Here is a 27,463-nt window from a genome sequence, read left to right as displayed (position 1 = left end):
TAGGATCCTACGCAGTGCCGTAGGGGACCGCACCGCCACTTCCCAGCAAATTAGGGACACTGTTGCTCCTGGGGTATCGGCGAGGACCATTCGCAACCGTCTCCATGAAGCTGGGCTACGGTCCCGCACACCGTTAGGCCGTCTTCCGCTCACGCCCCAACATCGTGCAGCCCGCCTCCAGTGGCGTCGTGACAGGCGTGAATGGAGGGACGAATGGAGACGTGTCGTCTTCAGCGATGAGAGTCGCTTCTGCCTTGGTGCCAATGATGGTCGTATGCGTGTTTGGCGCCGTGCAGGTGAGCGCCACAATCAGGACTGCATAGGACCGAGGCACACAGGGCCAACACCCGGCATCATGGTGTGGGGAGCGATCTCCTACACTGGCCGTACACCACTGGTGATCGTCGAGGGGACACTGAATAGTGCACGGTACATCCAAACCGTCATCGAACCCATCGTTCTACCATTCCTAGACCGGCAAGGGAACTTGTTGTTCCAACAGGACAATGCACGTCCGCATGTATCCCGTGCCACCCAACGTGCTCTAGAAGGTGTAAGTCAACTACCCTGGCCAGCAAGATCTCCGGATCTGTCCCCCATTGAGCATGTTTGGAACTGGATGAAGCGTCGTCTCACGCGGTCTGCACGTCCAGCACGAACGCTGGTCCAACTGAGGCGCCAGGTGGAAATGGCATGGCAAGCCGTTCCACAGGACTACATCCAGCATCTCTACGATCGTCTCCATGGGAGAATAGCAGCCTGCATTGCTGCGAAAGGTGGATATACACTGTACTAGTGCCGACATTGTGCATGCTCTGTTGCCTGTGTCTATGTGCCTGTGGATCTGTTAGTGTGATCATGTGATGTATCTGACCCCAGGAATGTGTCAATAAAGTTTCCCCTTCCTGGTACAATGAATTCACGGTGTTCTTATTTCAATTTCCAGGAGTGTATTTCTCTTGCATCTGTCTGCTAATCAGGTGACAAACAACAACCGAGGGTTACTTCATGACTTTTTCCACCAGTGCAGTACATTTAGTTTTTCTACTCACTACTAGATAATTAAAGCTGCTATTGGATTACTGTCACCACTGTAAGGTCACGGTATTCTCATAGTACTGAACTGTGATTGTCTTTGCAGTAGCAGCCAACAGATGTATCAGAATCTAATAACCAAAAGACACATTCAACAATTAACCACAATTCACCTTTTCTACTTAATCCAATTCACATAATGTGTAAATTGAAGGGGGTGGGGAGGGGAGGGGAGGGGAGGGGAGGGGAGGGGAGCGGAGCGGATGGAAAGGAAAGGAAAGGAACTACTGGTGTCAGCAGCATCGGGACTTTATGCGGAATCAACGGCAATGAGTGAAAATGTGTGCCAGACCAGGATTCGAACCCAAGATGTCCTGCTGACTAGGCACTTGCATTAATCACTCAGCCATCCACTCACACTGTTTATCGCAACTGCGCAGACTATCTCGGCACAACTCCCAGCCAACCCACTTTCCCACTTAGCGCCACCTATCTGCAAGTCCCCATCCATGTCCTCCATGCTCACTACTTTGAGATTTCCACAGAAGGTCGAATGTATTTGTGCATCCACAATGAAAGTAATGGTTTATTGCCCATCGAAGCAAATCCATTTGTACAATTTCACAGACTCACTCTGGTTCATATCACATATTATGTTTCCCCTCCTACTGTATGTGTATCTTATCTTTTCACTAAAAGCTTCACATTTTCTTGAAAATTTCTAGTTTCTACTTGGGCTTTGAACAATGATTGGTTCCTGTTATTATGTGAGGATGACTGCTTTCTTGGAGAAGGATGATCTAGAGCTGCCTGCACGCTTCAGCGGTTACTAGTGTAATTTGAATATTTACGTATTCTATTTTTTATCTCCAATTAGTTTCAATAAGTGGTGAGTTTTCATCTGGGAAACTGACCTTCCCTAACCTTAATGGGATTTGTGTTGGGGGGGGGGGGGGTGGGGGGGGGGGGGTGAAAAATGTGAATGACAAATGCCACACATTCACTACCCAGAACTTTAGTCATAGGAAGAGCATTGGAAATTTCCATCACACTCACACACTGGCATCAATGCATCTGAGAGATACGATAAAAAATGTCATGACCTGGATATGTTCCTGGTGTATCCCCCTATGTACAGTTTACATGTGATTCCACACATCAGTAGCAGTAGTTGCCAAAAGACCACAACAAACAAATTACAGACAAACAATCACAGAAATGTGCAATTGGTGACACATCAGATGACATTGCTGGTTAAGGAAACAGCAATACTAGTTGTCCTACAAAGAGAGGTTGCACATTCTGCACCAAATGAGACTTGGAATTGTCCTGCTAAAACACAGCATGTGTTGTCTGAAGGAGGGGCAATATCTAAGTCTCAAAACCTATCAATGTTTTGTGTCGAGCTTGTTGGAGTTCACATTTGACGTTTGTCTGTCAGATGGCTGAACAGTGGAGGCTCTAAAACTGCTATCACCTTCATAACTCCTATTCCAAGCCGAGGCATTTCTGCTTTTCAAAAAAGTTAGTTGACAAAATGGCATGCGTGCTGCCAATCAGGCCACCTGCAGTAGACAGCCTCAAGCCACTGATGCAAACTGATCTGCACTTATTGTAGTGCAGCAGATTTAACTCAACTCTGAAATACGTACAGTCTGGTATTGCTGTGTTGGCCAATGTCATGGTCACAACACATGGACCAGAACCTGGTTGTCTTCACATGTAACCTACTTCTCTCCGCTGGCCCCTTTCAAACCATCATGCTGATATTGTACTCTGGAAAATGATGCGGTATATTGGAACTTTTTTTCACATCACACTTCATTCGATGGCTTTCGACTGACTGATTTTGGTACAACAGAGGCCTTTTTCAGCACATATATGCCATCGCTTTGTGTTTTCAATCCTTACTCCTGCAACACTCTTTTCAAAACCCCAAATAATATTAGCTGTCATTTTCATAAGTGTTTCTGTATGTTTTAGAATTTCTGATATGTTACTTTTATTCTACTTGTGATAGCTTGCTGAAGCCAACAGCTTACAGGTGTAATTTTATGAAAAATGGAAAATAGTCTCTTGTTGACAAGAATTAAGTAACAACCAATTTTTGTGTTGTTAGAGGAGAAAGAAAAATATTTTCAGTACAGCAACATCTGTCTAGAAGTATCTTATGTTAACCTCTCCACTTTCAATATCATATTATTACTTTGTTTCCAATAACCTTCCACACAACTAGATTTAAAATTCCTCGCCTCTATCGTCAGTTTCCCACTAACCATATTTCTCTTCTATAAAACCTAATTGAGTCCTGACTGACTGGTAATGTTAAGGCCTGAGCAACCTTGGAAAATCCAAATACTCAGATGATCGAAAGTTTAAAAATGCCTATGTATTTGAGACAGAAAACCTTTAATATTAAAAAGGAAACACTTTCCTAATGGTGTTCAAAAGTATTTTTATTTGGTCATGAATCAGCTTTTACAGCTTCTTAGGCCATCATTAGGTGACAACTCAATAGGTAGCCAAAAGAGAGTTTGTGACCAAATAACAATAATTTCATGCAGCAGACTTTGAAGTCAGGGAAAAATAATTTTGTAGAACATTAGGGAAGAACTTTCTTTTTAATACTGTCGACATGTTCTGTCGAGCACCAGCATAAAATTCAGTTAATGCCACAAAACCTTTAACTGCATGTAGAACTGATCAATATTTGTGCAATAATAATAACAAATAATCATTTTACCCTAAAAAACAGGTTATATTATAACCAAGAGTTACAGAACTTGGCTACTTTTAAAAAATATTGTAGATTACAAATTAAGTCATTTTCAGTGTATGGTGCCGAGTAGCCATGTAGACCCTCCAGTTTTTTAGTACACCTAATAAAGTTAAAGGCTGCTGCTCTACAAATAAGGCAGTCTCAATTGCTCCAAAACCTTTCATTGATTAAACAAGTTCCTCTGCAATGATTCTGTCATCACCAGGCTCTCTGCCAATTTATGTTTCACCATGAAGAACTATGACAGCTGTCATTAAGCTCGAATTCTACTGAGTTGTGTCCTCAATCTGATCATTAATGTCTTTCTGAGTAGCCTCTTCAAGTTCAAAAACTATTTAAGTCAAATTTGAAAGAGGCATTATGTACTATCCATCATCATCATCATCATCATCATCATAACCTTCATTGTTCAGCAAGTTATTACAAAATACCTTTAGTGCAGTTTTTGAAACTGTGCCTCAAGATTTGGCTGCCCAGCATGCTTGGTGTGTGTGTGTGTGTGTGTGTTTTTTTTATATATATATATATATACTGTCACTGTGGTTCAGAAGCACTTACTGAAGAAGCAGTTTCTGGTTATGTTGTTTAAAGAATTTTTAACTCCTTGATCCATTGGCCAAAATAAGGTTTCTAATGTTTGGTGTGAGAAATATCACACTTATTTCCCCCCTTTGCAAATGTGTACCTGCCAAGGGAACAAACTGTTGTCCAATATGAGAAAATTTTCTTTGGCAAACCATAAGACATGAACTTTTCATCTTTTAGGAGAAACTCATCATGAGACCAGTAACAAAAGTAATTTGCTGACATTCTTCATGATGATTTTTAACAGTAGATGCGTAGACTTTAAGCAGCAAAAATCCCATCTCCAATCCTTCCTCTCCCTTTTCCCTCCCCTGGTTAACATTTTAATATTCAAGCTCATCTCTTCAGCTTGATCAAGTGTGAAACACTCTTTCCACTCTTTCTCCAGCAGATCTAGAAATTTTCCACAAAACCAAACAGCTGTTACATCACGTGCTAACAACCTTTACATGAGAATTTTAATGCGTTTTTCCCTATTCAGCTAACCTTCAACTGCCAATAATTTCTTTAAGTATTAAACTGTCCAGCCAGTACCATGGCCTTTTCCATAATTATGGGATCTATTTATTGTACATGATGAAAACATAATCATCTGTATTATGTAAGGTTCTTTACTTGCTCCAAAGGAGAAAAAGGAGAAACTAAAAAATGTAAAATATTAGCTCAATTTATTACAAGATAGGTGTAAAGATTTCCTTAACTTTGGATAATCCATTCCCACAGAAATTTTCTGAGTACTTGCAGCTGTCTCTGAATATTAATGTATCACACAATACATAGAAATTGACAATACATAGAAATTGACAAGACTCTTCACTTGGAGTACACAGACGTAATATTCACAGTTAAAGTTCAGCATAAGATATGAAATGCGCTGCTGCCCTATCTAAAACAACTCTGTCATCCTAATCATTTATTGCAAACTGGGGACAAGTGTTCCTCTGCTTGGCTGTATATCGGCATCTTGGTGCGGTAGCATTGGGAAGCTGACAGAGGGTATGCCTTTGCCTGCAGTATGCAGTGAGACATTGTTATCTTCTGTGGCATTGATGCAAAGTGCTGACTTTGTTATGGCATCATAATCTTTGGATATTAATAGGACTCAAAATGCACACCTAGGGGTACTACAGCAATGGTAAGAGTAACACATGGAATGAATAGGGTGGAAACTTTTAAATTCTTAGGTGTCCATCCTGATGAGAATACACAACTTAGTTGAGTCATATTTGTACCCAGAATTATTGCAAATCTTGGGGAAAGACAAATCAGTAAGTTGACATATTTTGCATATTTTTATTTAATAATGTCATATGGAATAATGTTTTGGGGTGACTCATATTTAAGAAAGAAAGTCTTCATTGCACAAAAACATGCTGTAAGAATAATATGTGGTGATCACCCACAATACCAGAAGGAAAAATGGAATTCATAATTCCACATTAAGGTTGTCTTTAGCACAATGCTGCAACATATTTTTTGATCACTTACCCAGTGATACAAAATATCTGCCAAACAGCAAAGTAAAATTTGAAAACAGACTGGGGAGGTTTCTCCTTGTTAACTCCTCCTATTACATAGAAGAATTTCTATTACTGCAATGTGTAAAAGGTGATGAGTAGTAATTACTAACTCTCATTTGTGTCTCTTTTTACAAAACTTCAGAATGTACCCATATGTAAAAATTAATTTGCGATGTGAATGTAAAACGACTCATTCCACACCATTACGATGTATTTTGCAAAATGATCCATGGAACAGGTAACTGACTAACTAAGTAAGTAAGTAAGTAACTAACTAACTAACTAACTAACTAACTAACTAACCGTATTACACCACAGTTAGAACAGACATGAAAAAGCTTAATTTGTCCTTGGGAAAGTCAGCAACTTCATAGTTTTCTTATTGACAAGAACAAGCATGGATTGTTCCACAAATTTAACTTTTTTTTAATGTTTCTTCTATCACCACCAACAGTTTTAGCTACATCATATCCACCATCAACTGCACACATTTTCTCGCTGTTATCAGATTATCAATGTATTTTGTTGCTTTTAATTTGCTTTCAAGTGGAATCACATTTTAAAGTTGTGATTTTCCCAGGCATATCATCAGTACGGCACAGTTCTAACACTGTCGTCACACAACTAAAACAGAAACATGAAACAACAATGATGCTTGTGTTTTTTAAACAAAAATTCCTACCATTGTAGGAACAGCAGCCAGTAGCTTTACGAGAGTATTTTCTCTTAATGTATGTCTCATTAATGCTTGTATGTACAGCTGAATTCAAATTATAATGGTAATGGCTCCTTACATGTCAATAAACTTGCCACACCAACTCTCATAAATGCTTAATAGCAGGTTGAAATGTAAACATCAGGTAACAAATACGGTGTAAAAAAAAAGCGTCATGCAAGTGAAACCAAAAAACTGCCCTTTCTAACCATGGATATTTAAAAACTCAAATAATTTACATCCAAATACCAGAGTTCTATTGTAATTTATATTGCCCAGTAGGGACGGTTCTTCATTTATGGTACTCTCTCTTCTTCCATTCAAAAGTCTGCCGTATGTTATTCTCACTGCTGTGGCTTTCCACACTCTTGCCTTTTGTCTTTTTATAAGAATTTATTCCTTTTAGATAGAGAACTCACTAACTAACTAACTAACTAAGTAACTAACTAAATCTTAGGAATATCACAATATGAGCAATGGTAATTTTTGCAGATATTATTTCTACCATGTCCTACAGCCCTTAGCCTGTCATCATATTACAACACTGATAAGATCAGAAAGACTTTTACTAAATACAAGTTTGGAATTGTTTTATAACAATTCTCACATGATAATTTCAAATAGATTATGCACGGCGGAAACTTATCTAAATATAACTTTGGAATCTGCTGGTAATCTTAACCCCAATAACAAGTTAAAAGCACAAAGGAAGTATTTTTTGGAACATTAAATGCCAACACATTTTTACAACCAGCAAAATTAAACCCAAATAACAAGTTAAAAGCACAAAGACAGTATTTTTTGGAACATTAAATGCCAACACATTTTTACAACCAGCAAAATTAAAACAACTCATTGAAGTTTTGGAGATATGCCAAATAAAACTCTTAGCCTTCCAAGAAACTACATTTATGGATGAGGACATGAAGTCAGAGATATACAGGATTTTTGAGGTTAAAAATGGCTGGAATTCAATGAAAAAAGGGATCCTACACCCAGGAACAGGAGTTATCATTCACTGCCAAATGGTGATTTCTATCTGACATTTTTATTCACCAAGTGAGATCCTTTCAATTAAGCCTTTCAATGTGTGACCAAAACATATATTTTAATAAACTGTCATGGCTCAATGAAGATGATAAAAGAAATACCAAAAACGTGGAAGCTGTACAGCATGAAATGTCAAATTCCAGGGAACAATATGAAAATACTAATGGGTGACTTCAAAGCACAAACAAGACAAAAAAATATATACAAAAACAGTTGTAGAATGTCCAACTCACAAAAGAACAAATAAGAACAGAGGAAGGCTAATAGAATTCCACAAAGAATTTTACTTCAAGTTACTGTCCACAAAAAAAAAAAAAAAAAAAACCTCCCAAGGAAACACAAAGCATGGAAACCACTAATTCCACATTTAGGGTAACTTCAAATTGACAATGTGCCCATATTTTTTGAACAGTAGAAGGAAGTGATGAATGTAAAAGTTAAGAAATAGCAAAAACAGAAACAGACCATTCATTGTCTTATCACAATAAAAGTTAAATTTAGCCCACAGAACAGGAAAAGATTACCGAAACATAAAACCTTAAGAATAGATACAAAAATCATGAATCCTAAGAAAAAAGACTTTCAAGAAAAACTTTATACACAATCAGAAGACTTGCATGAAATTAAATCTAAATTGGTTAACCCCTTAATACCGAGTGTCGCAAATTCACATTATATCAATGCTGTAATAATAACTGGAAGGTTAACTGTTCTTGAATGTCAGTACCAGTAGTGCTGATTCTTTATTAAGCTACCAACACTTCTGACAAGTGCTGCATTCTCCTGAGTGTTCCAGATACCTCTAAAGAACCACAATTTTTTATTTTTATCTTTCATCTAGAAATTAATCAGACATTAAGCAGTTCAGTCAGTGTATGAAGCTGCCATGGCAAAAAGAACAAAGAAACATAGGTGGTGGAATTCGCAATGTGAGGGAACACTAGAACTAAGAATGAACTTGGATTAAATGGTACCCTTAAAAACAAACAAACAAACAAAAACACACACACACACACACACACACACACACACACACACACACACCTTAAGATTATGTTAAATTTAAAAGACTAAGATCACTGACAACTAAAATTATACGATCAGTTAAATGGAGTCATGAGATAGACCAACTTTATCAATTTAATGAGGACTTTCATACAAATAATACAAGGTTGTTCTACAATAACTTGGAAAAATATCAACCACCAAACCAGTGTTTCAAAGACAAAACAGAAAGGTTGGTCCTAAACGGTCAGGAAAACTGTATAATACTGGCAAGAAAACTTCAGAAAGTTCTAAATTGTGAAGAATCAAAAGAGAAAGTCCCAAAGAAAGCTCCACAATATATGGAGATTCACAACTGCGAAATTTTCAGGAAATCCAACAAAATTTTGAAGTACTACGAAGCAACAGAGCTCCAGGGGAAGACAATGTTGTTGCAGGAATGTGGAAAAATGAGTGGAATTTAATGGTAAAGTAACTACAAAAACGAATCAGAAACATGTAATGGAGATTGCAGAACAGTGCTCAGTCATCCATTACACAAGAATGGGACAAACCAGATTACCAAGTTATATCTCTCTGCCAAGTGATGTATAAAATCCCGTCAAAAGCTTTACAAAACAGATTAGAAAATCAAATGGAGGAACAATTAGGAGAATACCAGGGTGGGTTCAGGGGAGGAAGATCACGTGTCGGACAGTTATTAAACCTAAAGCTCTTAATTAGGTATAAGCAGCTTTGAGCACAAAATACTCACATATTGTTTGTTGATTTTAAAAAGCCTACAATTCAATTGACAGAGATACACTATTTAGTGTCCAAGAACAATTTGGAGCTGACAATAAAACAATGGCTATCAGTATGCACATAATGAGTAACACAATTTCCAAAGTCAAAGTTTTACATGATATATAAAAACCTTCTGAAATTAAAACAGGCATTTGCAGATGGACTACCTCCATTATTATTTAGTTGCGATCTGGAAACAGTAGCATAGAAAAACAACAGAAGAAGAGGGAATAAATACAGTGAAACTTGGAAGAAAGAGAGAAAACCTTGAAACTGACTGTTAGCTTTTGCTGATGATTCAGCTACCTTAGCAGAGAACCTGCAAGATCCAATGAAACAGATAAACATTCTGCAACACAGGGGGGTGCGGTGAAGGGGGGGGGGGGGGGAGAAAAAAGAGAGAGTTAAAGAAAGAAAAGAAACTTGATTACAAATTAAGTCTGAAAAAAGTGTATACATGGCCAACGTTAAACATGCAACACAATATATGGAATCATAATATTGTCAAATAAAGTTTCAGAATTTGTACAATTGACAACAATTATCGACACAAGTGCTCTGGACAAGGCAGCTAACATGAACAGAACCAGAAAAGTGGAAACTGCATTCAGTTAACAAAGAAAATTGGAATAATAAAATCCTCATATATTAATATGAAACCAAGGCATTACAATGTGGTGATTAAAACTGGGTGCCTTCATACCTCACAAAGCCTCAAAATAAACACAGCTGAACACTAATGCTTCCGAATTTTCTATTTCAAAACTCTTAAAGCTTTTTATATAAAACAAACATTATTAGCATCCTACATCTTTAGTCTTTTGTGTCTAAATATTTGCAGCTCTCTGTCATAGAGAGCACTGAACTATAGTGTGTAACAAGGCAGTGAGTAACTTAACTACTAGGGTCACTCCACAAGTCATGGCAACTATGGTATATCACGTGAACATGCGGTATCACCATTATCACAATAAATACATTTGTACGCCTGTGGCAAACATTACCAAAATCGAACAACAGATTGCAACTGCATGTGAGGATGGCTCGGTACCAACACCTGAAACACGCAGTGTGAGACCAACCCTGTTACAAGATGGATCCTACCCCACCCACCATACTCACCAGACGTCAGTGCATGCAACTTTTACCTTATTCCACAACTGAAGGGACCACTGCATGGGAGGCACTTTGCAAGCAGGGCGAATGTCCTCATGACAATTTGGCGACAAGAGGCACACACTGGCATTCAACTCTTTCTCTATCATTGGCAACACTGTATGTATGCACTCATGGACTACTTTGAAGCACAGTAGTCGATTTTGATTTATTTTTCTTCCATTTTTACTCATGCACAATAAATTTACACAGAGTTCAAATCCGTCTTGTTTCATTTCAACCTTTGCCTGGCCTCCCGGACTGGAACCCTATTTTATCTTGGCATTCAGATACACACTACCATACCGGTTCAATGCGAATGGTGGAATTCTCAAGTTGTCACATAGTTACCATGAGTTAGGAATGACCCTCAAATCACTATCATCCTCCATAAAATCCAGACTTGGTACCATCTGATTTTCATCGGTTTCCAAAACTTACAGAACACCTTTGAGGACTCCACTTTGATAGTGATCAAGCTAGGGTGAAGTTGTGGCTCTGTCAACAAAGTCAAACTCTCTATGGTAACAGTATTGACACACTGGTCTCTTGATGGGACAAATATATTTGTTATCGAGAAATAAATAGTTAGACATGTAGAATAAAGATTTAGAATATTAGTAACATCTGTTTTATTTCAAAAGCTTTACAAGTTTTCACATAAAAAATTCTGAGAGATTATGTTTCAGCATAACTAAGTGATTTGAAGAAGAAAGAAAATGAACAACACAAAAAAATTTGGATTCAAAGTACGAAAATGGGATTTGAAAATTAAGAAACAACAAAATGGTGTATGGGGAAAAAATAGAATGTAATAAATACCATAAGAAAGCTGAGGATTACATTTTACAGCCTTGTTAAAAAGAAGATATAGTGAGAGGCTGGTCAAAAAAAAATATTCAACTTCTTTGATCAAAAAACAAAAACCCATATTTCATGGTTTACAGATGTTAACAAAAATCTGCAGGAGTTGGGAATAACAGACACAGACCTAGAAAACAGACATAAATTCAGGAAAAAGGTCATGGGTTTCCAGAAGAAACACAAAAGAACAGAGGAGTGACATGGACAGAAGAAAGAAGAGGACAACAGAGAGCAAGAATGAAGAATTATTGGAAAGCAAATAAGTAAATAAATAAGTAAAATAAATTTTTAAAAAAATCATGTCATAAATTAGCTGTATCATGTGGTCCTGAGCTGGCCGTATTTAAATAATAATAATAATAATAATAATAATAATATTTACCATGTGATTTTTTTTTTTTTTGTATTTGTTGTTGAAGTTCAACACATTTGTGCAGGATGTAGGGGAAAAAAATCAATTCTGCACAAAAATTTCTGGTTTTGTTCATCATCAAATTCTAGTAGCTTATAATTTAACACATTTTAGAACTTAAGTGAGTTTTTAACCACAGCCAAACACTTCTCTTCCCTTTACAAAGCTTTCTTCTTATTATTTCATTAACTAATCAGTTTATTTATTTATTTATCTACTGAATCATTTCCATGATACAGGACTTTTTATACTGATACAAATATGAACCAAACATGTATCTTAAAGCAAATGATTACATCAGTTTTCAAAGAGTTCCAACATTATAAAAAAGGGAGTAAACATATCATAAGCCTTTTAACCTATGTAGTTATTTAATCTACACTGACTTTCAACACATTAAAAACAATTTTGTTTTAAATTACACTGCTAACTCAAAATTACCCCCATAATATTTCAAGTACTGTAAGTAGAAGCTTCCTGGAGGAGTATACTGATCTAGATAGCTTATTATTCAACGTGGTGCCTGTACACCTCACACTGCCATGGCATATACACTGAGGTGATATAAGTCATGGGATATCTCCTAATATATTGTCAGATCATCTTTTGCCTGGCAAGTGCAACAACTCAAAGTGGCACAGACTAACAAGTTGTTGTAAGCCCCTGCAGAAATACTGAGCCATGCTACCTCTATAGATAGCCGTAACAGTGAGAGTGTTGCTGAAAATTTTCAATGGGGCTCGTGTCTGGCGATCTGGGTGGCCAAATAATCCACATTCCTTGGAGATGGAAATGGGCTTCATCTGTGCACAAAATGTTCTGTGGCCATTTATTGTTCACTTCCATGTGTCCAAGCAATTCCTGAGCGAATGTTTATCTTGCTGGTAGGTCATCAGGAAGCAATAGCTGAATGTGGGTGACTTTATATGGATAGCAATGCAGGATGTTTTGTAGGATTTTATGCGCTGTGCTCACAGGTATGTTAAGAATTTGGGCAATTCCCTATGCAATGCATGTTTGTGCACCACCACTCGACCCCTCCTGCAATGCTGTGGCCACATCTTCGACAGACGATGTGTTATAATACAACTTCTGAGCCCTTCTCATGTACGGTTTAGTTAGCAGAAAGCTAAAACTCCCCTTGCCGTCTGCTTAAATTCCTTAACTTGTTGTGGGCTTTAATGATCGTGTACTGTAAGCCCATCGGTTCCTATAAAGTAGAGTTCATATTTGTGCTTTACATTCTGAACTCTTATTGTTGGCTAAAGGTTTTGTTTTGTACCTGCATCTGTCAGTGTACAATACTCAGTATTTACGTTTATTAGTGACATTTAGATTCGATACATTGATGGTAGCAGTTTTTATAGTAAGCATGCACTTTTTGGAGAAAGCGACAGTGCGGAACTGAGTCGAATGCCTTTCGAAAGTCGAGAAATATGGCATCAACTTGGAAACCGGTATCTAGAGCCTGTTATATATCATGCACAAAGAGGGCCAACTGTGTCTCGCATGACCGCTGTTTCCTACAACCGTGCTGGTTTCTGCAGATGAGCTTCTCAGAGTCTAGAAAGGTCATTATGTCTGAACACAAAACATGTGCCATGACTCTACAACAAATAGATGTCAGTGAAATTGGCTGGTAATTATGTGCATCCGATTTTCTACCCTTTTTATAGATAGCTATGACCTGGACCTTCTTCCAGTCCCATGGAACTTTCCGCTGTTCCAATGAATCTGATAGATGATGGATAAGAATGGTGCTATATTTGTAGCATAGTCAACATAAAATCTTACGGGGATGCCATCTGGGCCGGATGCCATCTGGACCAGATGCCTTCCTGGCGTCTAAGGATCTTAACTGTTTTACAATCCCAGATACACTAAACACTATGTCAGCCATCCTTTCGTTTGTTCGATAATTGAAAGGGGGAATGGTGCTGCAGCCCTCTACCGTAAATTAGTTTTTGAAGGCTAGGTTTAGAATTTCAGCCTTCTGTTTATCATCATCAGTTACATTACCCATACTGTCAGCAAGAGAAGGTATTGAATTATATGTAAAGCTGATAGATTTTACGTACAACCAAAATTTTTTATGGTTATTTTTAGAATCTGAAGATAAAATATTGCTTTCAAATTAGTTAAAATATCTCTCCTTGTCCTTCTGACAGCTGCTTTCATTTTACATAATTTCTGTTTGTCAGCGGGGCAGTGACTACATTTAAAACCACTGTGCAAAATTCTCTGCTTTCTCACCAACTTCCTAATATGTTTGTTGTACCAAGGTGGATCCTTTCCCTCCCCTATACTGAACTGATCATTGATAGGAAATGGTTATATTCGGCTACTTGGAGACCAGTTGCAGCCATGCGAGGGCTTCATATTCCAAAAAAACAATATATTTTTATGGATGACAATTTACCATGACACTGGGCTGCAATTGTTTGCGATGGGTGTGAACAACATTCTGGACAATGAAAGTGAATTGCAGATTATGGGCAATGGAAAATCCTCACACACATCTACCCATACCACTTCATTCTAAAAAGATGACCGCATGATGCGATTTGATGGCATCATTTATTGTTGAGCTGTATTTTTGTCAGGTGGCAAGTACTACAGGTCACTTTACCTGTGTCGTAGCTGGTAAACACTATGAGTCTTTTGCAAACCAACATCATTAGAACCCTTCAACTGTGTGGATGTGTGGGTAGAATCATTTTTATGAATATGAGGCATGAATATGAGGCTCCTACACACATTGCGCAGCCAGTATAGTGGCTGCTTCAGAGGAACTTTGGAAATGCTAGGATTATCAGCCATCACTTCCCTACAGCTCAGCCATTAAGATCACTTGATTTTAACCCATGCGATTTCTGGCTGTGGGTCTATCTGAAAGATGATGTGTTTAGTGCTCCAATTACAAATGCAGCCAAATTGAAGGCACACAGTGTGCAGTGTACCCTGATTGTAACAAACGGGAAACTCCGATCTGTTGTGGAACATGCTGTTTCTTGATTTTAACTTGTGGCAGAACACAGTGGACAGCATACTAAACATGTCTTGCCCCCAGTCAATTAGAAACCAATATCACTTTGCTTCTTATGCAGTTTTTGGCCCCAGGACAATTAGAAACCAATGTCACTTAGCTTTTTATGGTGTGACAACTAAAAACTAATTTTTCCCACCCGATGTGGTATGACCTTGCCATGGTGGATGGGCTTACCTAATTAACAATGCCACGAGTTTTGACTGCCAAACTTGTGCAGTCATGCACACTGAATCAGTAAGGGTGGTGTAATGTCCAACTCAGACCATTGCCATCATACTGCCATTCATCTGTCATCTGTAGCCAAACCCATTTATGGTAAGACGTTTAGAGTGCCAATGTTGGTAAAGTGTTCGTGTCCTTTTCCCTGCATCAGCAATATGCTGTTCAAATTTGATGTCATTCTCAGCAGTGGTTCTCATAACAGTGTTTTGAAACTAGAACTTTCGTTATGGACACCCTGTACTTCTTGTATTCATCTGAACAAAGGGACGTACTCAATCACCAACAGATTGTGTAGTGTTCCGATCAGTTCACCATATTTTCTCATCATACCACCACCTTCAGCTATTTCTATCATGAAATGATGATAACTCTTACAGCAGTTACCTCCAACTAGTGCAACCTCAAGCTGTTTTCTCCCAGTAGCTCACCAAGTGTTCTTACCTATTAGTCTGATGGTGTTCCCCTATGTTAGCTTTTGTTTCTCAGAATCTACTGTAGCACCAAGTCTGTCCATCACTTGTTCACACTTCTGGCCATGTTGCCAATTCATTGTCACTTCAATGAAACTGTCATTTCCTGGATGTTGTTGACCTTTGCGACAGATCATGGCATCAAAAATTGAAATATTTCTTTTGCCTTTCAGGAGTTTCCCCATAATTATAGTTTTCATAAGTGCATAAATCATCTTTTTCATTGACAAGCTCTTTCTGAAAGAACCTGACATTTTCAAGCTCATTCCCCTTTCTTTTGCTGGGCTAACTTCTGATTTCCCTTTGTGTGAAGCATCAAACCTTGATGAACTTTGATATTAGTTCTAAGTTACAATTTGAACCAGCCTGTATACCAGCAAGAGCACTTATGCCCAGTAACAATAGGCCTGGGTTTGTTGAATAAGGGTGACAGTTTGCCTTTTGGGATGACTTTTTTTTAATACAAGGGCATGCCGGAAAGTAATGACACCAATTTTTTAAAAAGGGAAAACACGTAAGATTTCTTAAATATAACAGATGTTATTAACATTCTAAATCTTTACTCTTTGTATCAACATATTTACTTTTCAACTTAGTCACCCTGGAGATGAATACATTTCTCCCAATGAGCGAGCGACCAGTTTGATGATACTATTACTGTAGAATGTTTGATGTTGTTGATGGAGCCACAACCGCATCTCCGTTTGCACAGCTTCATCACTATCAAACTGAAGCCCTTGAAGGTGATATTTAAGTTTTGGAAACAGATGAAAATCAGGTGGGGCCAAGTTGAGATTGTATGGACGATGACCAATGAAGGTGAACTCAAAAGCGTCTGACTGTTGCAGATGTTGCAGTGCTCCTGTGTTTCCTGGAATTGCATTGCTGAAGGAGAGGGTGCACCATGTGTGTATGAACTCTTCAAATTCAAAACTTGATTACAGCATACTGTTTCCAATGTCCTGACATATACACTACAATACGGAGCCTCCTAGTGGCAGAGAGCTGCAAATGTGTGGACACAAAGAATAAAGATATAGAATGTTAATAGTGCTCGTTTTATTTGAAAAGCTTGGACAGTTTTCATATAAAAAATTACAAGGCATTGCTTTTCAGTATACCCTTGTACATGTTCTTGGACAAGTTATGTGCACAACTAGTTTCAGCTTATGTGCCACCTTCAAATGTTTACATATTCTAGTGTCAATACTAGCACCAAAAACCATGATTAACACTCACACTGAGCTGCTCACTAAATATTATGAAAAAAAATTTTAACAATATACCCAACAAGGAAATGCCACAGGCACAAAGATTACACCAAACTTACACAATGTGCTTCTGTTCATGGCAGTTTATAAACTGTCAATGCACTTAAAACGGAAGTAGCCATGTCCCCAAACAGCTTCAAAACCATGTCAAATGGTAGCACATCTTGTTGAGTTTGCTGCTATCTTGCTGTCTTCAGCACCTTGTTGCTGCGTACACTGTTACATGCTGTTTCATAACATGTAATTTAGCAACTGAGCTAACCAGAACTCATGATTCTTAATGCTCATATTGGTACTAAAATATAGGAACACTTGAAAATAATATAATAAGCACACCACAATATAAAATTAATGATAAGATACAACAATTCGATTCTACACAGAGTACGCAAAAGAACTTGCCCCCCTTCTAACAGCCGTGTAACGCAAGTCTCTAGAGGAACAGAAGGTTCCAAATGATTGGAAAAGAGCACAGGTAGTCCCAGTCTTCAAGAAGGGTCGTCGAGCAGATGCGCAAAACTATAGACCTATATCTCTGATGTCGATCTGTTGTAAAATTTTAGAACATGTTTTTTGCTCGCGTATCATGTTGTTTTTGGAAACCCAGAATATACTCTGTAGGAATCAACATGGATTCCAGAAACAGCGATAGTGTGAGACCCAACTCGCTTTATTTGTTCACGAGACCCAGAAAATATTAGATACAGGCTCCCAGGTAGATGCTATTTTCCTTGACTTTCGGAAAGCATTCGATACAGTTCCGCACTGTCGCCTGATAAACAAAGTAAGAGCCTACGGAATATCAGACCAGCTGTGTGGCTGGATTGAAGAGTTTTTAGCGAACAGAACACAGCATGTTGTTATCAATGGAGAGACGTCTACAGACATTAAAGTAACCTCTGGCATGCCACAGGGGAGTGTTATCGGACCATTGCTTTTCACAATATATATAAATGACCTAGTAGATAGTGTCGGAAGTTCCATGCGACTTTTCGCGGATGATGCTGTAGTATACTGAGAAGTTGCAGCATTAGAAAATTGCAGCGAAATGCAGGAAGATCTGCAGCGGATAGGCACTTGGTGCAGGGAGTGGCAACTGACCCTTAACATAGACAAATGTAATGTATTGCGAATACATAGAAAGAAGGATCCTTTATTGTATGATTATATGATAGCAGAACAAACACTGGTAGCAGTTACTTCTGTAATATATCTGGGAGTATGCGTGCCGAACGATTTTGAAGTGGAATGATCATATAAAATTAATTGTTGGTAAGGCGGGTGCCAGGTTGAGATTCATTGGGAGAGTCCTTAGAAAATGTGGTCCATCAACAAAGGAGGTGGCTTACAAAACACTCGTTCAACCTATACTTGAGTATTGTTCATCAGTGTGGGAACTGTACCAGGTCGGGTTGACAGAGGAGATAGAGAAGATCCAAAGAAGAACGGCGCGTTTCGTCACAGGGTTATTTGGTAAGCGTGATAGCGTTACGAAGATGTTTAGCAAACTCAAGTGGCAGACTCTGGAAGAGAGACGCTCTGCATTGTGGTGTAGCTTGCTGTCCAGGTTTTGAGAGGGTGCGTTTCTGGATGAGGTATTGAATATATTGCTTCCCCCTACTTATACCTCCTGAGGAGATCACGAATGTAAAATTAGAGAGATTCTAGCGCGCACGGAGGCTTTCAGACAGTCGTTCTTCCCGTGAACCATACGCGACTGGAACAGAAAAGGGAGGTAATGACAGTGGCATGTAAAGCGCCCTCCGCTACACACCGTTGGGTGGCTTGCGGAGTATAAATGTAGATGTAGATGAACAAACAACAACCACCACTGTTGTCTCATCTGAAACAATCAAACTTTCCCTCATCAAAACAAGACATAATCACACACACACAGAGAGAGAGAGAGAGAGAGAGAGAGAGAGAGAGAGAGAGAAGACAGATGTGTAGCATGGACACTCATAATGGTCACAGGAGTTCACTTTGTCACCAAAGTCTTTATTATTGGCAAGAAATATAGAAATATTTTGTAACATCACATTACTTGGGTGTTGGCATTACCTTTTTAACACGACACTGCTTTACTAGGCATGGTCCTGCCGAAGGTGGTGCGCCATTACCTTCCTCCAATCTTTTCAAATAACTTACCTATCTAGTTATACGGCGACCTTTAGTTTAATGTGATTTCTGAATCGCAGTGCAAACTTTGACAGAGGTGGAAGAAGTGACAAGTGATGGCTAAAAATCTTAGGGCTAACTGGTGATCCAACCAGAGCCCTTTAGATTCGTGGTTCTTTATCCCTGACCCACATCTACAACAACGTACTTTACTAGAAAGGTGGAGGAATTTGGTGAAAGAACAATAATATTGGTATTTATCTACACACATATCACCAGTGTTATTTTGCCCTAATAAATGAGAAACTCTGTACTTTGAGGAAGTATCAAAATCATTAGGGTTACTCTGGAGCTGGTGTATTTTAAACTCTGACATAATTAATCATGGAATGTTAACAGTAACTTCCCTGTTTACAGAAGTTACCATCCCAAACTATGAAATTTCTGAATGGTAATTATTGTGTTCTCATGTATCAAAAATTAAAAAAAAAAAATTACTTTGTTTAACGTTAGTGGAGCTAATGTCATCACTCTGTTATTCCTTAATATTTTTATTGCTTTGCATATTTCATGACAGTATACTCATCTAACGAATCAAACTGTTTGCAGAATGTAACTCTTCAGGCTTTCCCGGCGATCTAATGACATCTTGGGTTGTCGGGTGTTCTGCCGGATAGCAGCGTTGTACTTGCACGATATTTCGGTCATGTAGCTCGTAACCTTCATCAGGTGCAACCTGAGACTGCTCCTCGAGTGGACCTCCAACAGGCTGTGGTGAGCGGGCGCGGACCGCAGGGGGAACGCTTGGTATCCCAGACCGTAGATGAAACCCCCAGGAGCGGGTTTGGTAGGCGCGGACCGCAGAGGGAACACCTAGAACCGCAGCGGACGGAAAACGGAGCAGCAACGCTCCAGCAGGTCGCAGGGAATGGGCGCGGACCACAGAGGAAGCGCCTGCAGCCGTTGGTGGAGGGGAAAGGCCATAGGCATAAATACTGGACCAGGTCCACTCGAGGAGCAGTCTCAGGTCGCACCTGATGAAGGTTACGAGCTACGTGACCAAAATATCGCGCAAGTACGACGCTGATATCCGGCAGAACACCCAACAACCCAAGATGTTTGCAGAATACTATTTTGGATTTTTGTTTTTGGTAGTTTTACAAACAATATGACTTCACTTTTATTGTACACAATTACCTTGGAGGAGAAAATAAAGGAAAATGATGGTGTATTTAATGTACTCTACTCTACTTTTGACTTCTTTCCACACTTCCAATTTGATGATAATTGTTGAATTCGGTTGATTCAACATCTTTGTGAAAACTCTCCAATCCTGAGACAAGAGAGACACAAATTTCCAGTTCTCTTTTGCAAGTTATCTTACATGCCACAAAACAAAATGAACACGGTAATCAAAGTGGTGGAAAGAGGCTGAAGATTAGTAATGTTGAACTGAAGTCACAACAGAAAGTGCAATAGCACAGAAACCTAAATTTGGATAGCTGGGCATCTGTTTCATACCCCCATGTCGCTTCCATGATAATCAAGTATCTTAATCACTGTGTCACCTCACTACGTCGAAGCAAAGGAAACATTATAATTTTTTATTGCAAAAAGTTCTGAATTCCATAATTTCAAACCCATAACACAAACCCTGAGCAAAAGTTTAGTACAATATTTTGAGAATTTTAATTCCTGAAAAATCCACTTTTTTCTTTAATTTTCTTTAAGACACTGTATAATATATTAGATGAAATATTTACAGGATATTCTGAACAGTTTATGTATACCCGCATCAAATCTACTCAATTCTGATGGAGAATACGTCAACAAATAGCCACAAAAGCCTCAACAATTTTCAACTGCTCAAATTTCTAAATATACTGCAAGCACAGGTCAGCACACTATCATTCCTTGTGTTTAGCTTAAAAGATTCCAAAGCATCAGTCACCTCAACACTGCACTATAGCAGATCATATTAGCCATTTCAAATATATTTTTCTTCCTTTTCTCCTTTCTTATATTCCAATACTCTTAGCTGCTACAATTTTTTTTTTATTTTAAGACTGTTCTTACCTTCTTAACCTTCATAATAGCACAACATTCATTATGAGCTTCACACACACATTTATGCAATATCAGCACACACACAAATTCACAACCACTAGCTCTCGAACGCATATGAGCATGCACACATAGTTGATTATAATTATACTGTAAACACAGCATCAGTATTTACCTTTGCAGTAATCTTTTGGATCTTCTTGCTCATCATCATCTGAACCTAAAATTTCATCTGGTCCAACGCTAACATCAGTCGTTAATGGGCTTCTCGGCTCTGACCTATAAAATAAAGAACAAAACTAAAATTAATAAACTGATTTAAATGCAATATAACACCACACAAAGATATGTGGGCAATTAAAAGCAGTAAGAAAAATTTCATTACTTTAGTAGCCACAATGAACTGAGCAAAAACCTCATCACATGAAACACTGAGGTGTAAAAAGCAAGTTTTGTGCCAAATACATAACCAAAAAATGGGAAAATTTTAATTCCCTTTCTTAAAGTAGTGTACAACAACTGCTTACAATGTCTTTCAGGCAGTGAACACCATAAATTAAAACAAACTGGCATTATTTTCCACATTAACAATGATAGTAACCCTTTCACTCCCCCCCCCCCCCCTTTCTATTTCCACCTCAGTGAACAAATAACGTTAATAAAAGGATTACTATAATATTGCAACATTACATACAACTGCTTTATACGTTTGCCCCTGTGTCATGGAAATTTCTTCAGATATGGGCACTTATGCAAACCATTATCTAATCAGCACACCTCTTAGGAGTCTGTGAGAGGAATTCAGAAGCACAGTGTATTAGTTTTTCTCTAACAATGACAAATCTGAAATAAAATGATGTCATTCTTCATAAAAACAAACCAAAACATTTTTTATATGAGAAATTCTTATCATGCTAATTAAAACATTTGACAAAACCCTACCCATCAAACTGACATGTGACCAGGAAAAATATGTGAGGTAGCATATAAAAATCATCTGAGAAATGGAACTGATCAACAGTAAACTTTGCTAACTGACCCAGGTAGCAGAATACATTACTGATAGTAATGAACAGCCAGATTTCTGAACGAAGTTACTGCAGCCAGTTTCCAACTTATATTTATTAAAACTCTAAGAACTCTGAGAATCCCCCCCCTCCCCACCCCTTATTTCTAAATAACTCAAAAACACAAAAGGGTGTAACATGCAGTATTGTAATGAAATCCATGCAAGTCCTCTTGGATACTGCATTGGTTTGGTACACCAGTTCTATTCAAGGTCCCTCCTCACACACAGTAGAAAACAAATTTAAGCGTTAATTTTGAAAATGTACATTTTTATCTTTAATATACTTTGTTATATGCACATCATCTTTTGTATACTTGCTGATGGCCATACCTGTTCAAAAATTTAAAAACCATTTACATTAGCTGGTACTGACAAAACTCCCCATACATTTCAATAATATTTGCCTTACTGTTGCCAAAATTACATGTTTATCACTGAAACATGCCATGAAATTGTTCAGAACGTGGATCCTGATGATGTTCCTCAGATGAACTGCACTTTAGGCAAGAGTATTCCTCATACGCTATAACCAACAGTACAAACATTACTGTTTGCTGAAAAGAATAAAAAAAACACAAATTTAAAAATTTATTCCATTGCCTTTCTCCAGCCTTCGAACTGGCTGACCCAGCCAAGTATAGGGACACCTGTAGGTTAAGGTTGATTCCAAATGTTGATGTGAAAAATGCCATGTTGCACAACAACTCCACATTTTTACCATCAAGAAACATTGCCAGGGGTGAAAGAAGTGATGAGTGACAAAAAAAATCCTATGATTGACCAGAGATTGAATCCGAAACCTTTGGATCTGTAATCCGGCACTTCACCACTTAGCCACCAAGCCAACCTACAAATAAACAGCACTTTGGTATTTCATTAGTGAATAGCCCTACACATTTTGATGGCATATCATTATTCGGTCTTTTACCTTTATTTTGTTTCCATGGTGGCAGTTACTGTAGCGAAGTGCCACTTATAAAGCATGCAATGTCCTTCTGTAGGGAGAGGAAAAAGTGAGAATCACTGCACTTACAGACTGCGGGCAGCCAATGAGACTTAAGAACTTTCTGGATGAGAAACTACAGAAAGTGCACTCCTCCATATTGTTACTGTATTTTAGTGGTGGTGAACTGCAGTTAGATGAATCTGATAATTGCCTATAGCAACAAATCTTAAGGCTTGGCAACATGTAAGATGTCACCACATTCCTCCATTCCCCCCCCCCCCCTTTCTCTCTCTCTCTCTCTCTCTCTCTCTCTCTCTCTCTCTCTCTCTCTCTCTCTCTCTCCCCCCCCCCCCACCCCCCCTCCACTTCATTGGTGTAGAAGTACTTTGGTGGCAGCACTGCTGGCAGATTTTCACCACCCTCACTCTTTAAAAGACACAGATGACTTTTTGAAGTATAGGAGATGATTTTGTTGTCAATTCAGTACCATAGCTATCAGCAAACTCTCATAGCATTTTACAGTTTGCTATAAACCTAACACACACACCAGTTCAAATAAAGCTGTGCTACAGTCAATGCAACGTAACTCTTTTCTTTAAAATGAACTGCAAACAATGTATCAGCAATAAATAATCCAGCTCAGCTGTGAACACATTTATACATTCATCGATGAAAACAGCACATAGCATATGGATGTAAATACTGCAAACAAATACTCTTAATTCTCCCATCAGCTATACAAAGCCAAGTGAAAGAGGGCAGAGAGCATGAGAAATGTCAAGATCTTCATAAGCATTCCATACTGATGACCACAAGTGCCGTATCTCATGAAAGATTATCAGCTCCTACTATGCCCTTTCAATCTCTGTCAGTGATGGAGTGTCATTAACTGTGAACAATTCTGAAGATCTTCCCAAATTTCCAGAATAGGGTTAATAATATGTTGTACACTGGTCCCATTTCTTGTGAAAAATACTGGGGAAAGTTTTCCTAGGGGCATCTCTAATAGTCATATGCCTTACAAGAATATACCTGCCCATAGCAAAGGTGTCCAGCAGCAAACATATAATTAACCATGAACTGAATGGATTGATGGAGATGAAAATGATGAAGTTGCAATGAAATGCAATGGTATCAGTGCACACCATTCAGATATGCTGAACCTGAAATACGGTGAATTTGTTTCCTCAGTGGTGCTATTCCACATACCTATGAGAGTAGCTTTTATAGTACTGTTCAGAAATCATAGGTGGAAACATCACTGACAATGAGGGTCTGTAGTAAGTAGGAAATCTGAGTTCGAGTCCCAGTCTGGCAAAAACTTTCAATTATCACTACAAATTCACATAATTGTAACACGAAAACAACAACTGAAAATGCAATCCAGGTTCACATGCCATTGCAACTTGCCACTTGCAGCAAAGTGCTCGATTGTGATTAGTGAAGGTAAACTGCTATATATTTCCATCAACAAGACTTTGTTTAGTTCCTTTCCCAATGGCAAGTAGAAATGAGGTGTAGTTAAAAAGACCACAACATAACGTCTGTGTTTTTAACTTTGCAGTTCATTCAACACTAATTAGTTACAATAATAAGGTATCCTCCCATTCCCCTATCAAACAAATGCTCTTGTAATGTTACACAAAGATGCATCAATGGTAGAGATTATGTTAGTGAAATAGCCAACTATATCGTGAGTTCTAACAATGGACTCTGATGTAGCTGTAGGATATCTTAGTAACCCTCTGAAGCAGCTGTTTCAGAGATTCTATCAATCAATAGGCTGGATGAATCCAGACAATAAAGATCTGATTTGTATCAGTTTCCAGTGTACTGACCACTAGTCGAACAGGAAATTACAAGCAGCCGACATCATCTAACAGTATTAGAATATATTAAAAGACACTATCTTCAATGAATATTAGAGTAGGAACTAAAATTTGTGTCACAAGATAACAGTGTCGAAAGGGAATTTGAGAATGTTAAACAAGTGATTGGAAAAACGGCTCTAGAGGTACTGGGGACTAAGAGTAAGCATCTATGCATCTTCCCATTCCCCTATCAAACAAATGGTCTTGTAATGTTACACAAAGATGCATCAATGATAGAGATTAGTTAGTGAAATAGCCAACTATATCCTGAGTCCTACCAATGGAATCTGATGTAGCTGGATGTCAGATGTATTAATGTCACAGAAAGACTGAGACAAGAATGCAGTTTATTACCCATCTCATTCAATTTATACATAGAAGCAGCTCACCAAAGATGGAAGGGCAGTTGTGGAGAAATGGGAAACATTGCCACTGATGTCAGATAGCCTCTCATGTTTATTTGGGAAAAGAAAAATTTACACAAAAATGATTATCAACTAAATACTCTCACGATTGACAAAATTACAAGACAGTAAATCAGGAGTTAAAAAGAATTAAACCATAAAAGAACAAGATGTGGGAACATATATGCCTTCAAATTGAGTTTAAATGGGTGGATCACAAACAACAAAAGTGTGGAGGACAATTACTAATATGAAGAAGACACCTGTAAACAAAGCAGTAGGCAATTTAATTCCTTTAAGGGAATGGAAAAAATAATATATAGATCTTCTAATGAGAGAGAGACAACAGTACATAAGAGAGGAACAAGGTATGACTGAAGAAACTGTCTCAATGTGACTATTACAATAGAGAAACTGAAGAGAACATTAGCAAAAATGAAGAATGGCTGAGCACCTGGACCTGGAAATATTCCTGTGGAGCTACTGAAAGCTGGAGGACACCATTTCAAGAAAAGAATAATGCAACTTATGAATAACTATTGTTAACAGATTGGAATTTCACCTGGGTGGAAAGGATTATACACTCCTGGAAATTGAAATAAGAACACCGTGAATTCATTGTCCCAGGAAGGGGAAACTTTATTGACACATTCCTGGGGTCAGATACATCACATGATCACACTGACAGAACCACATGCACATTGACACAGGCAACAGAGCATGCACAATGTCGGCACTAGTACAGTGTATATCCACCTTTCGCAGCAATGCAGGCTGCTATTCTCCCATGGAGACGATCGTAGAGATGCTGGATGTAGTCCTGTGGAACGGCTTGCCATGCCATTTCCACCTGGCGCCTCAGTTGGATCAGCGTTCGTGCTGGACGTGCAGACCGCGTGAGACGACGCTTCATCCAGTCCCAAACATGCTCAATGGGGGACAGATCCGGAGATCTTGCTGGCCAGGGTAGTTGACTTACACCTTCTAGAGCACGTTGGGTGGCACGGGATACATGCGGACGTGCATTGTCCTGTTGGAACAGCAAGTTCCCTTGCCGGTCTAGGAATGGTAGAACGATGGGTTCGATGACGGTTCGGATGTACCGTGCACTATTCAGTGTCCCCTCGACGATCAGCAGTGGTGTACGGTCAGTGTAGGAGATCGCTCCCCACACCATGATGCCGGGTGTTGGCCCTGTGTGCCTCGGTCGTATGCAGTCCTGATTGTGGCGCTCACCTGCACGGCGCCAAACACGCATACGACCATCATTGGCACCAAGGCAGAAGCGACTCTCATCGCTGAAGACGACACGTCTCCATTCGTCCCTCCATTCACGCCTGTCGCGACACCACTGGAGGCGGGCTGCACGATGTTGGGGCGTGAGCGGAAGACGGCCCAACGGTGTGCGGGACCGTAGCCCAGCTTCATGGAGACGGTTGCGAATGGTCCTCGCCGATACCCCAGGAGCAACAGTGTCCCTAATTTGCTGGGAAGTGGCGGTGCGGTCCCCTACGGCACTGCGTAGGATCCTACGGTCTTGGCGTGCATCCGTGCGTCGCTGCGGTCCGGTCCCAGGTCGACGGGCACGTGCACCTTCCGCCGACCACTGGCGACAACATCGATGTACTGTGGAGACCTCACGCCCCACGTGTTGAGCAATTCGGCGGTACGTCCACCCGGCCCACTATACGCCCTCGCTCAAAGTCCGTCAACTGCACATACGGTTCACGTCCACGCTGTCGCGGCATGCTACCAGTGTTAAAGACTGCGATGGAGCTCCGTATGCCACGGCAAACTGGCTGACACTGACGGCGGCGGTGCACAAATGCTGCGCAGCTAGCGCCATTCGACGGCCAACACCGCGGTTCCTGGTGTGTCCGCTGTGCCGTGCGTGTGATCATTGCTTGTACAGCCCTCTCGCAGTGTCCGGAGCAAGTATGGTGGGTCTGACACACCGGTGTCAATGTGTTCTTTTTTCCATTTCCAGGAGTGTATATGGTTTCCATTTTAAAGAGGAGAACTGCATAATGAGCTGCTTATGTGGCAAGATTATGTATGAGAAAACAGGACAGA

At 39.2% G+C, this 27,463-nt stretch overlaps 1 protein-coding gene across 2 annotated transcripts in view; it reads right to left on the bottom strand.

Moving 5' to 3' along the window:
* Positions 1-27,463, bottom strand: part of LOC124721118 (SRSF protein kinase 3-like) — a 396,756-nt gene that overhangs the window by 222,725 nt on the left and 146,568 nt on the right. For both annotated transcript variants that reach the window (XM_047245935.1, XM_047245934.1), the window contains exon 3: positions 21,276-21,379. In XM_047245935.1, coding sequence (XP_047101891.1) covers positions 21,276-21,379 — 104 coding nt within the window. The remainder of the gene's footprint in view (positions 1-21,275; positions 21,380-27,463) is intronic.

This window comes from Schistocerca piceifrons, chromosome X (genome assembly GCF_021461385.2).
Source record: "Schistocerca piceifrons isolate TAMUIC-IGC-003096 chromosome X, iqSchPice1.1, whole genome shotgun sequence".
In the NCBI taxonomy this organism is placed as follows: Eukaryota; Metazoa; Arthropoda; class Insecta; order Orthoptera; family Acrididae; genus Schistocerca; species Schistocerca piceifrons.
This window is presented reverse-complemented; position numbering and strand designations above follow the sequence as displayed.